The sequence below is a fragment of the Larus michahellis genome, chromosome 24 (assembly GCF_964199755.1).
Source record: "Larus michahellis chromosome 24, bLarMic1.1, whole genome shotgun sequence".
Classification (NCBI taxonomy): domain Eukaryota; kingdom Metazoa; phylum Chordata; class Aves; order Charadriiformes; family Laridae; genus Larus; species Larus michahellis.
This window is the reverse complement of record NC_133919.1, coordinates 4,408,166-4,428,720: the sequence shown is the minus strand read 5'-3', so window position 1 is coordinate 4,428,720 and position 20,555 is coordinate 4,408,166. Positions and strand designations below refer to the sequence as shown.

The 20,555-nt window shown below is 47.8% G+C and overlaps 1 protein-coding gene and 1 non-coding gene across 6 annotated transcripts; both read left to right on the top strand.

Annotated features, from left to right (window-relative positions):
* The first annotated feature begins 603 nt into the window (after window positions 1-603).
* On the top strand, window positions 604-20,540 carry KHDC4 (KH domain containing 4, pre-mRNA splicing factor). Of its 5 annotated transcripts, none has more exons than XR_012584589.1 (14): window positions 604-801; window positions 898-1,135; window positions 5,116-5,238; window positions 5,591-5,670; window positions 6,367-6,419; window positions 7,298-7,461; window positions 10,333-10,544; window positions 11,089-11,149; window positions 12,927-12,984; window positions 13,199-13,452; window positions 13,966-14,121; window positions 15,132-15,216; window positions 18,166-18,257; window positions 19,223-20,540. XR_012584589.1 is itself a non-coding variant. In XM_074566873.1 (14 exons), exons 1-14 carry the CDS (start codon window positions 710-712, stop codon window positions 19,420-19,422), a joined length of 1,896 nt encoding a protein of 631 aa, XP_074422974.1. In that variant the 5' UTR covers window positions 604-709; the 3' UTR covers window positions 19,423-20,540. The 5 variants fall into 5 exon arrangements, 3 of the variants coding, with proteins under 3 accessions (XP_074422974.1, XP_074422973.1, XP_074422976.1); XR_012584588.1 differs by having other exon boundaries at window positions 5,110-5,238; XM_074566873.1 differs by having other exon boundaries at window positions 15,104-15,216.
* LOC141734763 (small Cajal body-specific RNA 4) lies at window positions 7,646-7,774 on the top strand. Its single transcript, XR_012584592.1, has one exon.
* Window positions 20,541-20,555: the final 15 nt, after the last annotated feature.

Here is a 20,555-nt window from a genome sequence, read left to right as displayed (position 1 = left end):
CTCCAATTTGGTCCAGAAGTTGTATTTTTGATACGTCTAAGTCGGCACCTGTAAAAGAACACCTAAGACCCACTGTTTTGCATCACATCCTACTCAAGGTGAGGTACATTCCTTGACGCCTCAACCATGTCCTAACTGAAACTTCCTGATTAACTTTTAACCTTGTTCTCTGCACACCAGTCACAACCATCGGTACCGAACTGGGAGGAGGAAAAGGGGATGTCCTTTACAACAGGAAGTCGTAGTTTTACTCGGAAAAAAACTGCCCAAAGACGGTCCAAGTGTTCCCCAACGCCCTCCAAACGCCTCACGGTACGGCCCAAAACGGACCCGGTGACTCTTGGGGACTCTTTAGAAGCCGAACAGAGAGAGGCAGAGACCAAGCACCTGCGCGGCCCCTCCAGCGCCCCCTCTTCTCCGCACCGCCAGGACGCCCGCCCAGCGGCGGGAGCGGGGCCTCCCGCGGGCCCTACCGCAGCGCGGGCCCGGCCGCGGGGCGGCCGCCGGGGCAGCAGCGCGCATGCGTGAGGGCGCCGCCCCGAGAGCCCGCGGCGCGCGCGCTCCGCCGCCGTCGCAGCCGCCTTCCGTGACGTCACTGCCGGCCCGGTGCCGACTCCCGCCCTTCGCCTGCGAGGGCGCCGCCCGCGCCCCGCACCGTCTCCGTGGCAACGCCCGGAAGGGGCGTCTCGAGGCGGCCCGGAGGCCGGAAATGACGCTGCGGCTGGCGCGGAGGCGGTGGAGCCGGGCCGGAGCCATGTCAGCGGGCGGCGGAGCGCAGCGCGACGCGGGGGCCGCGGGCGGGTGAGGCGGCGCCGCGGGTCCTCGGGCGCGGCCGGAGAAGGGCCGCGGCGCGGTGGTGGCGGGGCGGGCGGCGGCTGAGGCCTCTCTCTTTTCCAGGCGCCGCAGCAAGTGGGACCAGCCCGGCCCGGCCCCCGCCTTCCTGCTCCCCGGCACGGCGCCGCTGCCCGGGCGGCCCTTTCCCGGCGGCGGCGATGGGGGCTCCGCGGTGGCGGGCTCCGAGAGCTCCGCCGCCCCCTCGGGAGCGCTGGATGCGGCCGCCGCCGTGGCCGCGAAGATCAACGCGATGTTAATGGCCAAAGGGAAGCTGAAGCCGGCGCCCAGCACGGCGGACAAGGTGGGTGCCCGGAGCCGCGCCGGGCCCGGCGGTGATGGGCGAGGTGGGGGTTGATGCCTGTCTGCTGCAGACCTGCCGCTTCTGCTTGTCGGAGCAGCTCTCGGTGAAACGGGGAACGTCAGAGTCTTGCTTCCTGAAGTAGGATGTAACAAAACTTGGGAAACCTTTTAAAATTTTTTTTCATAATAACAGAGAACAGTGGCATAGCTGTGAGGTCCGTCCCATTGCTCTTCCCTACAGTTTAACCAAAGCGATCTGTAGGAAGACGATAAACTTTTTCTGAAGTATTTTCTAAGTAGTACAGCTGCTGTAAAAACCGCTGTATAAAAGAGACAGTTTAAAATATGAGACCAAATTATTTTCATACTTAAACTAAGTTGTCAGTAGGAGCCGTGTGTGCAAGTTCTAAACCACTTGGTCAGCTTCTGCTCAGCCCTGGAGTGGTCAGGCCGCTGGACTAGACGGTTGCTGTAGGTCCCTCCCAACTGAACTTTTTTATTCTAAAGCAAGTGTAACTTAAAGCCTGTCATCCAGTTTCAGTAGCAGTCTAACTTTTCTGCATGTTACTAGCCTGTGCTAATAGCCAAGTTTGGAAGACTCTTTCAAGTTCCCTTACAAACTTCTTAAAATATAAAGTTAACAAGAAGAGTATGTTTTCATGGCACACTGTATCTTTTTTCACATGCATGGTGTTGGTGGGACTACCAGTTATCTTCTAAGGGTTTGCCTTGTGAGGCAGCATCAAAATGAGTATTCGTTTTGCCATTGGATTTATTCACAGATAATATAAGAAAGAGTGGCAAATGTGCCCTGCCGCATCTTCTTGGTAGCTGGTTCTAGGTAGGTTCTGCATCCAAAATGATCATTACAGCCTTCTAATATGTGAGGTTTAGTAGTGAGCAAAAAAGTCATTCAGCATCTCAGCCTTCTCCATGTCCTGGTCACGCAGGATACGGAGAAGGCTGAGGTGCTGAATGACTTTTTCGCCTTGGTCTTCACCGGCAAGGGCTCCAACCTCACCACCCAAGTTGCAGGACGCAAAGGCAGGGCCTATGAGAATGAAGAACCCCCCGCTGTAGGAGAAGATCAGGTTCGGGACCATCTGAGGAACCTGAAGGTGCATAAGTCCATGGGACATGATGAAATCCATCCACGGGTCCTGGGGGAGCTGGCGGATGAAGTCGCTAAGCCGCTTTCCATTATATTTGAAAAGTGGTGTCAGTCTGGTGAAGTTCCCACTGACTGGAAAAGGGGAAACATAACCCCCATTTTCAAAAAGGGAAAAAAGGAAGACCCGGGGAACTACAGACTGGTCACTCTCACCTCTGCGCCTGGCAAGATCATGGAGCAGATCCTGCTGGAAACTCTGCTAAGGCACATGGGAAATAAGGAGGTGATTGGTGACAGCCAACATGGCTTCACCAAGGGCAAATCGTGCCTGACAAATCTGGTGGCCTTCTACCATGTTGCCACAGCATTGGTAGATAAGGGGAGAGCAACAGACGTCATTTACCTGGAGTTATGCAAAGCGTCTGACGCTGTCCTGCATGACATCCTGGTCTCTGAATTGGGAAAGCATGGATTTGATGGATGGACCACTTGGTGGATAAGGAACTGGCTAGGTGGCCGCACTCAAAGAGTTGTGGTCAACGGCTCAACGTCCACATGGAAACCAGTGACGAGTGGCGTTCAGGGGTCAGTACTGAGACCGGTGCTGTTTAGCATCTTTGTCGGTGACATGGACAGTGGGATTGAGTGCACCCTCAGCAAGTTTGCCGATGACACCAAGCTGTGTGGCACGGTCAACACGCTGGAGGGAAGGGATGCCCTCCAGAGGCACCTGGACAGGCCTGAGAGGTGGGCCCATGCAAACCTCATGAAGTTCAACCAGGCCAAGCACAAGGTCCTGGCAATCCCAGGCACAAATACAGGTTGGGCAGAGAATGGCTGGAGAGCAGCCCTGAGGAGAAGGACTTGGGGGTGCTGGTGGGTGAGAAGCTCAACATGAGCCGTCAATGTGCACCTGCAGCCCAGAAAGCCAACCGCATCCTGGGCCGCATCAATAGAAGCGTGGCCGCAGATCCAGAGAGGTGATTCTCCCCCTGTACTCTGCTTTCATGTGATCCCACCTGGGGCACTGCAAGCAGCTCTGGAGTCCTCAGCACAAGAAGGACCTGGAGCTGTTGGAACGGGTCCAGTGGAGGGCCACAAAGATGATCAGAGGGTTGGAGCACCTCTCCCTTGAGGACAGGCTGAGAGAGTTGGGGCTGTTCAGCCTGCAGAAGAGAAGGCTCCAGGGACACCTTATGGCAGCCTTCCAGTACCTGAAGGGGGCCTGCAGGGAAGCTGGGGAGGGACTCTGGAGCAGGGAGTGTAATGACAGGATGAGGGGTAATGGTTTTAAACTGAAAGAGGGTAGATTTAGATTGGATATCAGGAAGAAATTCTTTGCTGTGAGGGTGGTGAGCCCCTGGCGCAGGTTGCCCAGAGAAGCTGTGGCTGCCCCATCCCTGGAGGGGTTCAAGGCCAGGCTGGGTGAGGCTTTGCGCAGCCTGGGCTGGTGGGAGGTGTCCCTGCCCATGGCCGGGGGGTTGGAGCTAGATGATCTTTAAGGTTCCTTCCAACCCGAACCATTCTGTGAGCATTTCTTTGACTGTTGCTGTCAGCAGTCCTAGGTGATTTTCCTCATTGTTTGCTGCACTGTGGTGTCTGCTCTTCAATATGTCACACCCACCTGAGGATGTGAAATTTTCAGTGTTGAAGAACACACGGCTTGGTTTCTGGTGGCCTCCTTCATAGTGGGACCAGGTGGAAGTGCAGTGTATTTGCTGACTGGCAATTTGAGACACCTAAAAATTGGAAGATTCTGTGATATCTCACTCTTCCATCTGTGTTGTTTTTTCCATAAGCTCTGGTAGCGTTCTGGCATCCTGTGGCAAATCGTATTGCTGTGGGAACAACTCAAACCAACTAATTAATTTGCAAATGGGATTGTTTGTTTTATTGCATGTGTTGCTTTTGTTAGGAAGTGTTCAGTGATGACATTTCCAGAGTAATCAACTCTGACAGCGCTTCACATTGTGAGCGACTGGAAATTAAGGAGCCTGCAGGTTAATGAATATACTTTTTTTTTTTTTTAAAAGAAGTGTGGAGGGGATGGAGAACTAGAACGCACCTATGATACATTAGACTTCTGTCCCTCTATAGCTGCCTTCTGGCTCTCATGCAAGTGCCGTGCTTCGTGTGGTTTTCATGAGAGTGCTGGATACCTTTTGGGTGTTACAGAAGGTTCTCTTTTTATAGAATCTTGTTTTATGTTTATGTCCCCAAAAACATTACAGATGTTTTTTATGAAGGATGTACCGTCTAGCTGTGTATACATGGAAAAAGCTATAAGGTCTCTGTTGTAACTCCAACTCTTCTGCCACATCTTCTGAATATGTTTGTGACTCTGGCTTTTTCTTTCTTAGCGCTTAGATACTGACAAAAAATATTATGCCCTTGTTTTAAAAAAAAGAAGGGGGGGGTGTACTCGGTGGGGATGAGTTTAGCTCTTGAACAGAAATTCTAAATTCTGTGCCTCTGTTAGGGGAGTTGAGCGAAGTAGGAATTACATGTTTTATTAGTCTCACAGATTTCCATCGGACGTGCCAGTTCAAGTGTAAGATGCCTTGGTTCCCCTTTGAACAACTTTACTGCTTAGTTTTACGTCTGCTTCTCCGTTTACAGAACAGAAACAGTAGTTACTTACATTAAAATGTGCTGAAGATAGAACTAGTGCTTTTATTTGGGCTCAAGGTTGCGAAGGGGTAGATGAAGTGCTTTCTGCTAATATTTGTAAAGCTCTTGGGTTCAACAGCTGAAGGGGGAGAATGAAAGGGATATTCACCCCGGAGTACGGGGGTCAGTTTGTGTGTTACATCACTTATCTCTGCTTTCCAACCACCGGTCTTTTGCAACGGTTGTCTTTGAAGCTGCAGGCTCTGGGAAAAGGTCCGGCCACAAATAAAAGCAAAGATGACCTTGTGGTGGCAGAGGTAGAAATCAACGATGTCCCCCTCACGTGCAGGAACCTGCTGACGAGAGGACAGACTCAGGATGAGGTATGTTCGGGGTCTGCCTTGGGTTTGGTAGGCTTGGCAGCATGTTTGCACCTGTTTGTAAGGTTAAAAGAGCTTGCGAGAAACTATATTCAGTGGTTGTTTCCTCTTTTTACAGAGCTCATTGTGTTTTCTAAGACACTTCCTTAGTATTTAATTGGTTTGTTCATAAAATGTCACGATGAGGTAAGGTAGCATAGCTGGTATCCTTCAGCGGGCACCATTCATTCTCTTACCACTTTATTAACGACTTCTGGTCTTTTTATACAACGACACAGCTTAAACCACTTTGGAGTTTTTGTATGTGCTTTGTTTATTATCGGTAAACTTGTCACGGGGTTTTTTTAAATTGCAGATAAGTCGACTGAGTGGAGCCGCCGTCTCTACTCGAGGGAGATTCATGACTGCAGAAGAGAAAGCAAAAGTGGGACCTGGGTTTGTATTTCTTTTTTGGGGTTTCTGCTTTTTTTCTCTTTCCTCATGGGGTGGCTAAGTGGTGGGGTTTTATTTGTCTTGTTTTTCATGAGCAGTGTCACCCTTGGCTGCCACAGCAATTTGATTATTGAGTGTTTCGAATACGTTTACTATATGATAGTCCTGACTGCATAGCTGCTTTCCTACCTGCTTGATATTCAGAGGGTGAAAGAAAAATAAAATTAAAAACAAACAAACAAAAAAACCCACCAACGCACAAATGTGACAGATCAGACTGTGCTGAACTTCTTCCAACTGAACAATATACTGGCTGTCCCGTGCGTTTTGCTGAGAATGGGCAACTTTCCAATTACAGAGAGAGCTAATATTTCATTAACTGGGTGCTTTTGTAGTTAACCTTTCACTTCTCGGTGCTTTTGTAGTTAACCTTTCATGTGGACAAGAAAATTAAAATTTTCGGTGGTATAACTTTAAGTCATCATGTAAATAACTTCTGAGTCTTTTTAGTTTTCAGTGCAAGGCTTTGCTTCCTGGGCACTGTGGTGTCCAATGAATATGTGTTTACTTCCTTACTTGAAGAGTACTTCAAATCTTTATGGAAGACTTTCTGTCTAAATGACTGTAATATCGTTAGATTGGATCCATTGCTGTATGTTGTCTGTGGGTTTAATGGCATGTTTGACATTTCCTTTCCAGAGATCGTCCTTTGTATCTTCATGTCCAGGGTCAGACGCGGGAATTGGTTGACAGTAAGTGTACGAAGCGTTCTGCTCTTTCTCTCCCTACTTGTGATAAAGGGGTTTTACTGAGGGGCTTTGTTATGACCGGTATGGATCTGTACTGTCAGTGTCTCGGTCTTGATAACAGACCACATCTAAATGTTGGTAGTAAGATCTCTGCTCAGAACTTCTACGGTGCTGTGTACTCCATTGGTCATCAACGTAAAGCTCTTGGTAGGAAGGTGGGACGAGTGGGTAGGGCTCCTGGGCAGGTACTGCTCTGATGTACACATTTATTGTCCGATAGCACGCTGAGATCCCATTACGACAGGTGTGTGACAGGGAGACCTTCCCTTTAGTATCCAAGTATGAACATTTTTTGTGAAATATTTGCATTTCCATTAGAAGCACAAAGAACTCCTGTCTTGCCTATGCCTGCTGGAAAAAAAAAGGAAAACTGAAGCGTTCAGGCATTCATTTGTTCTGTGTGTCAGTTCACAGGCTTGCCCTCAGTTCTCTCCCAAAACTTGATTCTGCCCATCTGTACCTAGCTTGATTTCCACAGCCAGTAAACAGTTTTTCACGTGTTAGTTTGCTCGTTCATGCAGCTGTAAATTCTATACAGAGTTAATGTCAGAGTTTCTAACATTTGCTAAAAATGCCCCCTGCATATATTAGCCTGAGCTTTATCATGGTGGGAGTGGAGAAAGAACCCTGATGCTTGTTGCTGTCTTTTGGGATCCCGTCCCAGAATGCCGCTATTGGGCCTCTCCGACAAATGCGAGATTCTTGCCTGTAGATTTGCTGTCACAGAATACGGGGAAGTAACCTGGTCATTTGATGATTTGGTTAATCGAGGCAGTTGACAAGGGCCAAAATATAAATGGATTTCATATTCTGTCAACTAGGAGCTGTTAACCGAATTAAAGAGATAATTACTAATGGAGTAGTGAAAGCAGCCACAGGTTCTAGTCCAACATTCAACGGAGCTACGGTCACTGTCTATCACCAGCCAGCCCCTATTAATCAGTTGTCTCCAGCAGTTGGCCAAAAACCTCCATTCCAGTCAGGGGTGAGTAATTAATTTATGTGAATTTCATTGAGTATCACTGATTGCAAGATTTACCTATTACAAAGTATATGTGTAATGTGCTATTTATTTTTTATGAAAAAACATCACAAAAAGAAAAACAAACAACCCCCCCCCCCCAAACCACCCACAAAATAAAAAAACTCCACCCTTATGTGTTGTGAAAAGTGGAGGACTAATCAAACTGAGTCTGAAGAGTGAGACTCGGGTGACGGTAGCCTCCTACAAGAAAAGGGACGGGGAGAGCAGTCCTTCTTACAGAAAAGCAAAGGGCTGACTGTGCCATCCGACACTTCACTGTTCTGACTGTCGTAGAAATAAGACTTCTGGCCTCCAGTGAAATGAACTTCCTAGCTCCTAGAGTGAAATAATCACAGAACGATTGGGACCTCTGGAGATCATCCTGTCCCACCCCCGGCCAGAGCAGGGTCACCCAGAGCAGGTGGCACAGGAACGCGTCCAGGCGGGTTTGGGATGTCTCCAGAGATGGAGACTCCCCCACCTCTCTGGGCAGCCTGTGCCAGGGCTCTGCCACCCTCACAGGAAAGAAGTTCCTCCTCATGTTTAGGTGGAACTTCCCATGGTCAAGTTTGTGCCAGTTACCTCTTGTCACTGGGCACCACTGGAAAAAAAAAACAAACCTGGCCCCATCCTCCTGACATCCCCCTTTAAGTATTTATAAGCGTTGATAAGATCCCCCCTTAGTCGTCTTTTCTCCAGGCTGAGGGACCCGGGTCTTTTCAGTCTGTTCTTCATCAGAGAGGTGTTCCAGTCCCCTCAGCATCTTGGTAGCCCTTTGCTGTCCCCTCTCCAGCAGTTCCCTGTCCTTCTTGAACCAGGGAGCCCAGAACTGGACACAGTACTCCAGGTGCGGCCTCCCCAGGGCAGAGCAGAGGGGGAGGATGACCTCCCTCCACCTGCTGGCCACACTCTTTTTGATGCCCTCCAGAATGCCATTGGCCTTCTTGGCCACCAGGGCCCATTGCTGGCTCATGGGCATCCTGTTGTCCCCCAGGACTCCCAGGTCTCTTTCCACAGAGCTGCTCTCCAGCAGGTCACCCCCAACCTGTCCTGGTGCGGGGGGTTATTCCTCCCCAGGTGCAGCACCCTGCGCTTGCCCTTGTTGAATTTCATTAAGTTCCTCTCCGCCCAACTCTCCAGCCTGTCCAGGTCTCTCTGGATGGTGGCACAGCCTTCTGCTGTGTCAGCCACTCCCCCCAGCTTTGTGTCGTCGGTGAACTTGCTGAGGGTGCACTCTATCCCTTCATCCAGGTCATTGGTGAATGTATTGAAGAGGACTGGGCCCAGTACTGACCCCTGGGGAACACCACTTGTCACTGACCTCCAACTAGACTCTGTGCCCCTAATCACCACCCTCTGAGCAATATCTTTCAGCCAGTTTTCAATCCACCACACTGTCTATTCATCCAACCCACACTTCCTAAGCTTCCCTATGAGGGTGCTGTGGGAGACTCTGTTGAAAGCCTTGCTGAAGTCAAGGTAGACAACATCCCCTGCCCTCCCCTCATCTATCCATCCAGTCATGCCATCGTAGAAGGCTATCGGATTAGTCAGACATGATTTCCCCTTGGTGAATCCGTGCTGACTACTTTTGATAGCTTTCTTTTCCTCCACGTGCCTTGAGATGATGCCCAGAATGAGCTGTTCCATCATCTTTCCAGGGATGGAGGTGAGGCTGACTGGCTTGTAGTTCCCCAGATCCTCCTTCTTGTCCTTTTTGAAGACTGGAGTGTCAATGCCTTTCCTCCAGTCCTCAGGCACCTCACCTGTTCTCCAGGACCTTTCAAAGATGAGGGAGAGTGGCCCAGCAATGACTTCTGCCAGCTCCCTCAGCACTCTCGGGTGCATCCTATCAGGACCCATGGACTTGTGGATATCCAGTGTACTTAATTGATCTCTCACTTGATCCTCCTCAACCAAGGGGAAGTCTTCCGTCGTCTATGCTTTCCCTGTTACCTGCGAAGTCTGGGACTCCTGAGGGCTGGGCCAAGCAGTAAAGACCGAAGCAAAGAAGGCATTCAGTAACTCCGCCTTCTCCGCATCCTGTGTCACCATGGCTCCTGTCTCATTCAACAGCAGGCCCACGTTTTCTCTAGTTTTCCTTTTGCCTCTGATATACCTGAAGAAGCCCTTCCTGTTCAGCTTGACGTCCCTGGCCAGGTTTAATTCCAAAGCGGCCTTGGCTTTCCTCGTTTCATCCATGCACGCTCTGGCAGCATTCTTGTAATCTTCCCAAGGGGTCAGTCCCTTCTTCCACTTGCTGTAAACTTCCTTCTTCCACTTGAGCTTTTTCAGAAGCTCCCTGCTCAACCATGCAGGTCTCCTGTGTCCCTTGGCCGATTTCTTGCTCTTAGGGATGCACCGATCCTGAGCTTGGAGGAAGTGGTGTTTGAATACCAACCAGCTCTCTTGAGCCCTGCTACCTTCCAGAGCCCAAGCCCACGGTATTTCTCCAAGCAGTTTCTTGAAGAGGTCAAAGTTAGCCCTCCTGAAGTCCAAGGCTGCAATCCTGCTTGGTTTTTTGTGCATACTACCCGTGATCCTGAACCCTTATCTTTCCATGAGCACTACAGCCAAGGCTGCCCCCAACCTTAATGTCCTCCACCAGTCCCTCTGTGTTTGTCAGTACCAGGTCCAGGAGTGCTCCTCTCCTTGTTGGCTCCTCCACCACCTGAGTCAAAAGTTATCATCCATACACTGGTGGGACCTCCTGGACTGTGCACGCCTGGCGGTGTAGCCTTCCCAGCAGATATCAGGGTGACTGAAGTCCCCCATGAGAACCAAGGCCTGCGATTGTGAGCCAATAATAAGCTTTTACTGTTACATTTACAGATGCATTATGTTCAGGACAAGTTATTTGTTGGTCTGGAACATGCTGTACCTACATTTAATGTGAAGGAGAAGGTGGAAGGGCCTGGTTGCTCCTACTTGCAGCACATTCAAATTGAAACAGGCGCCAAAGTCTTTCTTCGTGGGAAAGGCTCAGGTTGCATAGAACCGGCATCGGGCAGAGAAGCTTTTGAACCCATGTACATCTACATCAGGTACGAGGGGCTTTTTAAAGGAAAAAATAAAAAACACCAGTGACCAATCACGAACGTAGCTTAACGTTTAATTGACATAGGGAATTCTTAATTCTGACTGACTTAGTGCAAATTAAATAGGTTTTGAACCAGTCTTTTATTTTAATGTCACTTTAAAGATCTCAGCCGTATGGTGATGTGGTATGAAGTGGTAGTCATAAGGTGTTGCTTTCGTTGGGAACACAGTAAAGATGCTTTCTTTTTGGGCTTGGGTTGCGATGTTGAGCTTTAAGGGAAGAGTATAAAATGCATTGAGCAATCAAGTCAGTGTTCTCTGCTCCTTTCTTGCAGTATTTAGACAAATCTGAATTTTCACGCAGAAGATATTAATTGCTTTTGTTCACGATTGTGGTAGATAGCTGCAGAGCTGCTAGAGTCCTGTTGAGGTGACTGATCGCTCATTGAAGGGATAAGATTTGACAGCAGGTTGCTCATGAAAGAAAAAGCTCACAAATTTTGCAGAAACATTTGTGCTTATGAGGTATGTTTATGTATATGTTTTCAGCCACCCAAAGCCAGAAGGTTTGGCAGCTGCTAAAAAGCTGTGTGAGAATCTATTGCAAACTGTAAGTAGCTCTTACAAATATGAGATTTTGGAGCCTGTCGTAGCTTTAGCATGTGCCTGGCGAATGAGTTTTGGTTTGTTTTTTTTTATGTTCTCAGCAAAATGGTCTGTGTGTTCTGATTCGCTAATAGGTTTTTCCTCCTAAGTACTGCTGTCTAATTTTTTTACAGAAAATAAACGTTTCCTGGGATAGAGCTGTAGTAGTGGAATTTGGGGGAAAAAAAATGTATAGAATTGTCAAGGTTGAAAGGGACTTTTCAGATCATCGCGTCCAACCATCAACCTGACGCTGCCCAAACCCCCACTGACCCACGTCCCTCAGCACCGCGTCTGCCCGGCTTTTAAACCCCTCCAGGGATGGCGACTCCACCACTGCCCTGGGCAGCCTCTTCCAATGCCTGACAGCCCTTTTGGTGAAGAAATTTTTCCTAATATCCATCCTAAACCTCCCCTGGCGCAATTTGAGGCTGTTCCCTCTTGTCCCATCGCCTGTTCCTTGGGGGAAGAGCCCGACCCCCCCCGGCTACCCCCTCCTTTCAGGGAGCTGTAGAGAGCGAGGTCTCCCCTCAGCCCCCTTTTCTCCAGGCTGAACACCCCCAGCTCCCTCAGCCGCTCCTCGCAGGACTCCTGCTCCAGACCCCTCACCGGCTCCGTTGCCCTTCTCTGGACTCGCTCCAGCCCCTCAGTGTCTTTCCTGGAGTGAGGGGCCCAAAACTGGACACAGCACCTGAGGGGGGGCCTCACCAGTGCCGAGTTCAGGGGGACGGTCACTGCCCCGGTCCTGCTGGCCACACTCCTGCTGGTACGGGCCAGGGTGCTGTTGGCCTTCTTGGCCCCCTGGGCACACTGCTGGCTCACGTTCAGATGGCCGTCGACCAACACCCCCAGGCCCTCTTCCGCTGGGCAGCTCTCCAGCCACTCTGCCCCCAGCCTGGAGCGTCCATGGGGTTGGTGTGACCCAAGGGCAGGACCTGGCACTTGGCCTTGGTGAACCTCACACCGTTGGCCTCAGCTTATCGACACAGCCTGTGCAGACCCCTCTGCAGAGCCTTCCTGCCCTCGAGGAGATCAGCACTCCCACCCAACTCGGTGTTGTCTGCGACCCCACCGAGGGTGCGCTTGCATAGAAGCGTGCAGGTTCTTCCTGAGCAGAACTGCAGTGCGGGCAGGGGATTGTCTGACACTGCGCATAAAGGAACCGTGCTTTCTTCTTAGTGCTGTAGCTTCCCTTGCTTTAGCTTTAAATGTTTTCCAGAGCCAGGCAGTCTGCTTTATCTTTCCTAAAGTGATTATTGTACCACAAAAATCTTAGAAAATCTCTCACATGTGGACATAGAAAATTAATTTCGCAGATTTTTCTTATATGAATGCAAATAGAGTAAAATCCTGTGAGACAGTCTTTTAGTATTTATAATTGAGTATGGGCTGCAAATTCTCTTTTGAAAAATACATGGAAGCTTTTAGATTCTTTGACTTGGTGTATTTTGTCTCTAATGAAGAAATTAGTTTCCCACTATTTCCTCTGAAAGATTGTCCTGTATTTTACGCAAATCTGACAGAGACCAGCAGAATTAGTGGGATACTCAGTGGGGTTTTGGTCGGTGGGCTTTTGGTTTCAGTGTTTATGCTTGGACTATTGCTGTCTTTGTGCGTCGTATGTTCTGTAACCAGAGCCCCCTTACGGTCTCATGGGGATGTGTGGTACGATGCCCTTTGCCTGCAAAAGGTTAGTATAGTAAATGGATGTCTGTTGTCTAATCTTTGAAAATTCTTTGTAGGTTCACGCTGAATATTCCCGATTTGTGAATCAGATAACCACTGCAGTACCCTTAGCAGGTAAACGTTAGCAATAATGAAGTCTTTGGAGTTGCATTCTGCAGAGCTGTACTTATAGTTAGTTTTATGGAATTTAGTTACCTGTGGAAGTCTTTAAGTTAAGTCCTTCAGTTGAAAAGGACTCCAGCTTCTTTTACATTTGGTAATTAAATTTGGCATTTTTGTGACTCTTAAGTGAATTAAGGTGACCGTTTTTTCCCCTTTCTCTCACCAGGCTTCACGCAGCCCGCTGCTATAAATAGCGTACCTTCCCAGCCATCGTATTACCCTTCCAATGGGTATCAGTCTGGTTATCCCGTTGTTCCTCCTCCTCAACAACCAGTTCAGCCACCATATGGTGTACCAGGCATAGTCCCACCTGCGGTGCCATTGGCACCTGGAGTCCTAACAACGCTACCTACAGGAGTTCCGCCTGTGCCAACACAGTACCCGATATCTCAAGTACAGCCTCCAGCCAGCACTGGCCAGGTACTGCCACAGACTCATTATTCGTCCTATAGTTGTCAACTTACTAAGCTGTTTCTTTGCTAACAATGAAATAATTGCAGTAGTTCCAGATGGCAAATTCTTCTTTAGGGCATTCTTTTTTGTTGTTGTTATTGCTTTGCTGACGCTTCTGTCTAAACAATTAAATTGTTGGTATGGCTGCTTCCTACGGGCCTTTTTCGTATCATAGCCACCTGTTAACGTAAAGGATACTCGCAGGGGGCGGTCGCTTGTTTGTGAAACACGTTATCACAGGCTGTGATGCAGCTATGTAGGTACAATGAGTTTGAATTACAGACAGGGATTAGTTTGAGGTGGTAGCATTCTATAAATGAAATACTTATCTTTAAGTTGTGAATTTCCTTCTAGCTTCTCTTAAGTTCTGCAAAGGGAGACTAGTCGTGTGTTCTGTGTATGAAACTCTACATTGAATTAATACTTTATATGCATATTATCAAATTTTCTTGTGTTTTGTTTTCAACTTCTGCATACCAGAGTCCACTGAGTGGTCCTTTCCTTCCTGCTGCCCCAGTAAAAACAACCATGCCGACTGGTACCCAGCCACAAGTCCAACCCCATCCCCAAGGTCAAAAGAGACGCTTCACTGAGGAACTACCGGATGAGAGAGAGTCAGGACTGCTGGGATATCAGGTGGAATAAAACTGGCAATTTTACTTCGTTCACCAAAATGGAACTTGGCTGGAGAGAGATTCAGTTTATTTGGCCACAGTCGTGCAAGACCTTTGGCAGCAATTGTTACAGTACATGGAGACCACGCTTTGGGTTCTTTGAGTGGATGCACTGTTCTTAAACCGTGACCTACTTGGTTCATTGCCAGCTTGGTTTCCATACCCTCGATCTTTCGTGAAGAATAGCTAGCGGTGCATTCAGGTCAAAGAGATGTCAACAGCGTGTTACCGATTAGTTTAAAGGGAAATTATTTTGGGGTTTTGTTTGGTTTTTGGTGGGCTTGTGTGAGGGGTGGGAGGGAAGCGTGGTAATAACTTCCAGATTTTCCCATTTACCTTTCTTGCAGGTTGCACTTGAGAGGATTTCAAGCAGCCTAGTTCTAAGAGATTGATTTTATTATTTTTTAGATAGCAAATTTTAAACAGTTGATTTTAATAAAAATAATTTTGAGTTCTTCAGGCTTGTATGTGAGAAAAGGGAGTTTCTGCAAGTGTTTCTCTGATGATGCACCCCTGCTCACAGGCAGAAACCCGTAATAAAAGCTTGGCCTAGAGACAACAAGGAGCTGCCCACGTGTTAGACCTCATAGACCTCCAGCAGAGTTTACTGCAGCATGAGGTCTATGCAGTGTTCAGAGTTAGCTGACTGAGGAGGTAGTAAGTGGATCCGTGAACTAAGCAGCTATCTTTACTGTCCCGAACTGCTGAAAAGATGGAGTAGGTGATCAGGTGTCTTCCGTATTGGTGCTCAGGTGTATTTCTTACCACATAACCCTCAGTATTTTTAGGAGAAAGCATTTTGTTTTAACAATGGCGATTAGTGGTTTCTTCTGCTAGTTGGCAATATGCTCTGAAAAGTTGGGTTTCCTATCGTTATCATTAAGGAGCTATAGCTTATGTTGTAGTTGTAGATTTGCTAATGCCGTGTGTTTTTCTGCTCATAGCATGGACCCATTCATATGACTAATTTAGGTACAGGCTTCTCCAGTCAGAGTGAAATCGATGGAGCCGGATCGAAGCCAGCAAGTTCCTCAGGAAAGGAGAGAGAGAGGGACAGGTGAGTGAAGAAGGAATTATGTTCGGAGATGGTTTATGTTTCATGTTCTCTGACTTAGGGCTTAGGGGGGTTGTCTGTTTTGTTGTGGGTGGGGTTTTGTGTGTGGTGCTGTGTGTTTGTTGGTTGTTTTTTTTAAGGAGAAGGGGTGCTCTTTACATGCTACATAATGAAAATAGCTTAATTTCCATTCCTTCTAAGTCTGTATGCTCTTAACTTTGTCTGGGGCTGGTATTTTGCCAGCTTCTTGAGATAACAAGATATTCTTGTGAAATAGGTTAGCACTTGCACTTAAATTATTCCAATTTTAAAACAAATCTGAAAAAGTTGTAAACTTGAAATTTCACAGCCTGAAGTTTCAGGGAAAGGTTTACTTGATAGCCCCTTTTGTTTTCTGGTCATTATGAAATACATCGGGGTATTGGTAAAGTTTTATATGTTCACAATCTTGTATGTAGTCCTAAATTCAGCATAGCTGTTGGAAGTCATTGGGCGTCGCTCCTGTTCCTCATGCACTCCAGTGCATTGAGCCACGACACTGTCAGGTTTGCGCTTTATTTCATGGCATGGCTTGGGTTGGAAGGGACCTCTAAAGATCATATAGTCCACCCCCTCTGCTGTGGGAAGGGACATCTTCTATAGATCAGGTTGCTCAAAGCCCCTTACAGCCTGACCTTGAACACTTCCAGGGATGGGGCATCCACAAGTTCTCTAGAAACCCAGGGTCTCATCACTATTCAGGAAAGAATTTCTTGCTTATATCTAATCTAAATCTGCCCTTTTTTAGTTTAAAACCATTACCTATGTCCTGTCACTACAGGCCTTGGTAAAAAGTCCCTTTCCATCTTTCTTATAAGGCCCATTTAGGTATTGAAAGGTCTCCCCGGAGTCTTCTCCAGGCTGAGCAACCCCAACCCCCTCACCCTTTCTTCACAGGAGAGGTGTTCCAGACCTCGGATCATTTTTGTGGCCTCCCTATGGACTCGCTCCAATAGGTCTGTGTCTTGTGGTGGGGACTCCAGAGCTGGAGGCAGTACTCCAGGTGGGATCTCACCAGAGTAGAGGGGTAGAATCACGTCCCTCGACCTGCTGGCCACGTTTCTATTGATGCAGCCCAGGATGCGGTTGGCTTTCTGGGCTGCAAGCATGCATTGCTGGCTCACGCTAAGCTTCTCGTCCACCAGCACCCCCAAGTCCTTCTCCTCAGGGCTGCTCTCCAGCCATTCTCTGCCCAACCTGTATTTGTGCCTGGGATTGCCAGGACCTTGCGCTTGGCCTGGTTGAACTTCATGAGGTTTGCATGGGCCCACCTCTCAGGCCTGTCCAGGTGCCTCTGGAGGGCATCCCTTCCCTCCAGCGTGTTGACCGTGCCACACAGCTTGGTGTCATCGGCAAACTTGCTGAGGGTGCACTCAATCCCACTGTCCATGTCACCGACAAAGATGCTAAACAGCACCGGTCTCAGTACTGACCCCTGAACGCCACTCGTCACTGGTTTCCATGTGGACGTTGAGCCGTTGACCACAACTCTTTGAGTGCGGCCACCTAGCCAGTTCCTTATCCACCAAGTGGTCCATCCATCAAATCCATGCTTTCCCAATTCAGAGACCAGGATGTCATGCAGGACAGCGTCAGACGCTTTGCATAACTCCAGGTAAATGACGTCTGTTGCTCTCCCCTTATCTACCAATGCTGTGGCAACATGGTAGAAGGCCACCAGATTTGTCAGGCACGATTTGCCCTTGGTGAAGCCATGTTGGCTGTCACCAATCACCTCCTTATTTCCCATGTGCCTTAGCAGAGTTTCCAGCAGGATCTGCTCCATGATCTTGCCAGGCGCAGAGGTGAGAGTGACCAGTCTGTAGTTCCCCGGGTCTTCCTTTTTTCCCTTTTTGAAAATGGGGGTTATGTTTCCCCTTTTCCAGTCAGCGGGAACTTCACCAGACTGACACCACTTTTCAAATATAATGGAAAGCGGCTTGGCGACTTCATCCGCCAGCTCCCCCAGGACCCGTGGATGGATTTCATCATGTCCCATGGACTTACGCACCTTCAGGTTCCTCAGATGGTCTCATACTTGATCTTCTGTAGCGTGCGGTTCTTCATTCTCACAGCCCCTGTTTTTGCCTCCTGCAGCTTAGGCGGCGTGGTCGGAGCTTGTGCCAGTGAAGACTGAGGCAAAAAAGTCATTCAGTACTTCTCCATATCCTGGGTGACCAGGTCTTCTGTTTCCTTCTGGAGAGGGCCCACATCTTCCCTAGTCATCCTTTTATCTCTGACATACTTATAGAAGTTTTTCTTGTTGTCCTTGATGTCCCTGGCCAGATTTAATTCTATCTGGGCTTTAGCTTGCCTAATCTGGTTCCTGGCTGCTTGGACAGTTTCTCTGTTTTCCTCCCAGTCTGCCTGTTCTTGCTTCCACCCTCTGTAGGCTTCCTTTTTCTGAGTTTGTCCAGGAGCTCCTTGTTAATCCATGCAGGCCTCCTGGCATTTTTGCTGCACTTGATCCCACTGTCTATGTCATGGATGAAGACATTAAATAGTATCGGTCCTGTTATGGACCCTTGAGGGACACCACTTGTTGCTGGTTTCCATTTGGACATTGAGCCGCTGAGTGTAACTCTTTGGATGTGGCCATCCAGCCAATTCCTTACCCATAACTAGTCTATCCATTGAATCCATTTCTCTCTGATTTCTGAGGCAGGAATACTGGGGGGACGGTACTGAAGACCTTACAGAAGTGCAGGTAGATGACATCAGTTGCTCTTCCCTTGTCCACTGATGCACTCACTCCATCGTAGAAAGCCACTAGGTTAGTCAGGCAATTAAAAGCTAAACTCCTCAGGTCAAGGACTGAGTTATGAATTTGTTTGCTATTACTGTTGACTCTTTGCATGTTCAAAAAAAAAAAAAAAAAGAAGAAGAAATAAGGGATTGCATTGGTTTAAATAGGCAGTTGATGCCTCCGCCAGCTTTTCCTGTCACTGGGATGAAATCAGAATCTGAAGAAAGAAATGGTGCGGGGCCTTTACCAGGCAACCATGGTGAGTGCAATGAATAAAATAGACTTGTAAGTCAAGTTTCCTTTCCCAAATGAGTTTCCAGTGGTCTTAACATTTGTTTAATTAGGTGACTTTTTTTTTTTCGCTTTTCTTTATACCGCACTGTTTAAGCGTAAAGCAGGTCATGTTGCACTGTTCTAAAATCACTTACGTTTGCTGTAATTATACACATATGATGCTTCTCTTAACACTTTAATAACTATCTGTATGACTGAGGAGAGTGTAATTAAGTGAAGGACTAAAGACAAGTATTTTTGACCCATAAGTCAGCTGAGGCACAGAATCTCTTAGGCTTGTTTTGTAACGCAGATTTCACGTGGCTTTGCGTTGTGAGCAGCTATCTCTAGCGGCATTGAGGAGTATCGGTGGGAGTTACAGTTCAGGTGTATGAGCTATGTCTGCAAACAACAGAAGTGCTGTCAGGTTTCGTCCGTTTGTAGGGCTGTGTGATACATCAAGTACTTGCAACTTGGTAGTACGTGTAATCATTTTAACTCTCCTGGTAGTTTAGTGTCTTTGAGGTCTGCAGGTACATCATGGTAGCCTGTTTAACCTTAGTTTTTCTGCAGTATTGGTCCCAGAGATTGCTCTTCTGTTAGCTTTCTTTTGAACAAAATTTCTACTTTTCTTTACATAATTATCTCTATAACGGTGAAATTGCCATCACTTAGACCCATTTGCTAACTTTACCTTTTTTGTGTGTTTGTTTCTTCTTTCTCTGTTCTCTTACATGGTTCTGATGGATCACATGTGCTGTTGCTGGTGCTGTTTCGTGTGGCCTTCGACCTTGGATGACCATTGGCCTTGTGACCTCAAAATGGTGTCCAACTAACAATTTACAATTAACGTCTCTTTTTTATTAACTCGTTTTGGGGCATTTTATCTCTCTTTGGTTTTGTTTTTCCTTCTTGGGGGCTGGGGGGGTTTGTTTTGTTTTCCCCTCCTAGATCATCAAGCTAAGAAGATGAAAACTGCAGAAAAGGGCTTTGGATTAGTGGCATATGCTGGAGATTCATCAGATGAAGAAGAGGAACACGGTGGCCATAAAAACGCAAGTACTTTTTCACAGGGATGGAGTTTGGGATACCAGTACCCTTCCTCACAACAGCGAGCTAAACAACAGATGCCATTTTGGATGGCACCATAAAAGCTGCAGAAGAGTTTTCATTCATCTTTTTTTTCCCCTCTAGCAATAATGCATGTATATTACAGAATAAACTTTGCAAATACGCATTGTTTTTTACATTTGCAGAAGCTAAAGGTTCGGTATTCCCCCTTGAAAGGGCTCCATTATTTTTAAAATACTTATTTCTGCAGTGAATTTGTCAATGACAAAAATAATATTTGAAATACTATTCTGAGAGGGCTAGTCCCTTATACGATGGGGGAAGTACTGTAAAGAGAAGCTAGGGAAGCCTGTTGGTCTGCGTTTCCCATTTTTCCAGGGTAACTTAAAAATGGAAAGTCAGTCACACTGGCTTCATTCTACACCTGGTGTTTGTATTTTATTGAGCGTTCTTGCTGTCAGCCTGCGTTTGCAGTCCCGATGAGCTAATGGTGACTCCGGCTTCGATGTTTGGACTTTCAACAAAGGAAAGGAATATACAGTAGTTCCGAAAAACTTGAGCATCCTGTTTCCTAAAACTCTTAATTTGGCTTTTACTTTAAGCATCTCCTGTAACTCCGCACTGTTTTGTTGGTTGTTTTTTTTTTTTTTTTCTTTCAAATGTGGTTTTACTAACCCCACAACTTCTCCTTCTAGCCAGATGTCGGGGCGGGGGGATGCTGGGTTTTTTGGATGTGTTTTTTGGATGCTGCTGCCCCACAGAAAGGCTGTAGCGCTGGTACTTAATCTCCAGTCGCTCCTGGATTCCTTCCCAGGCCGGGGTTTGGACCGAACCCCTTTCTCAGGAGCTTCTCCCCCATCTCTTCACTCGCTCGATTCCGCCCCTTCTGTCGGGGCGGTTTCCGGAAGGGACAGCTGGCGCAGGCCTGGCTCTTCCCTTGCGCCTGGAATGAGTTGGACTCTTTACGGACGTGAAGCGCGGGGTGACTGCTGCGCAGAGAACTGTCTTGTGCGGAGAGACAAGGCCAGGGCCTGCCGTGTGGTGCGGGGCAGCTCTGGAAATCGTTTTAAAAATGGGGACGTGCATCGCTCCTGCGCACTGACAGACCTTGCTGGCTCAGTTGTACAAACATTGTCTTTCCTATGTGTTGTAAATAGTTAGAACCATACTTTCATTATAAATAAATGTATAAATGTTCTCCCTGTCGCTGCTT

Coding starts and splice junctions, on each gene's coding strand:
- KHDC4 (XM_074566872.1), top strand. CDS start 710: ATGACGCTGCGGCTGGCGCGGAGGCGGTGGAGCCGGGCCGGAGCCATG. Junction 6,420..7,297: donor GACGCGGGAATTGGTTGACA/GTAAGTGTACGA, acceptor TCTGTCAACTAG/GAGCTGTTAACCGAATTAAA. Junction 7,462..10,332: donor AACCTCCATTCCAGTCAGGG/GTGAGTAATTAA, acceptor TTACATTTACAG/ATGCATTATGTTCAGGACAA.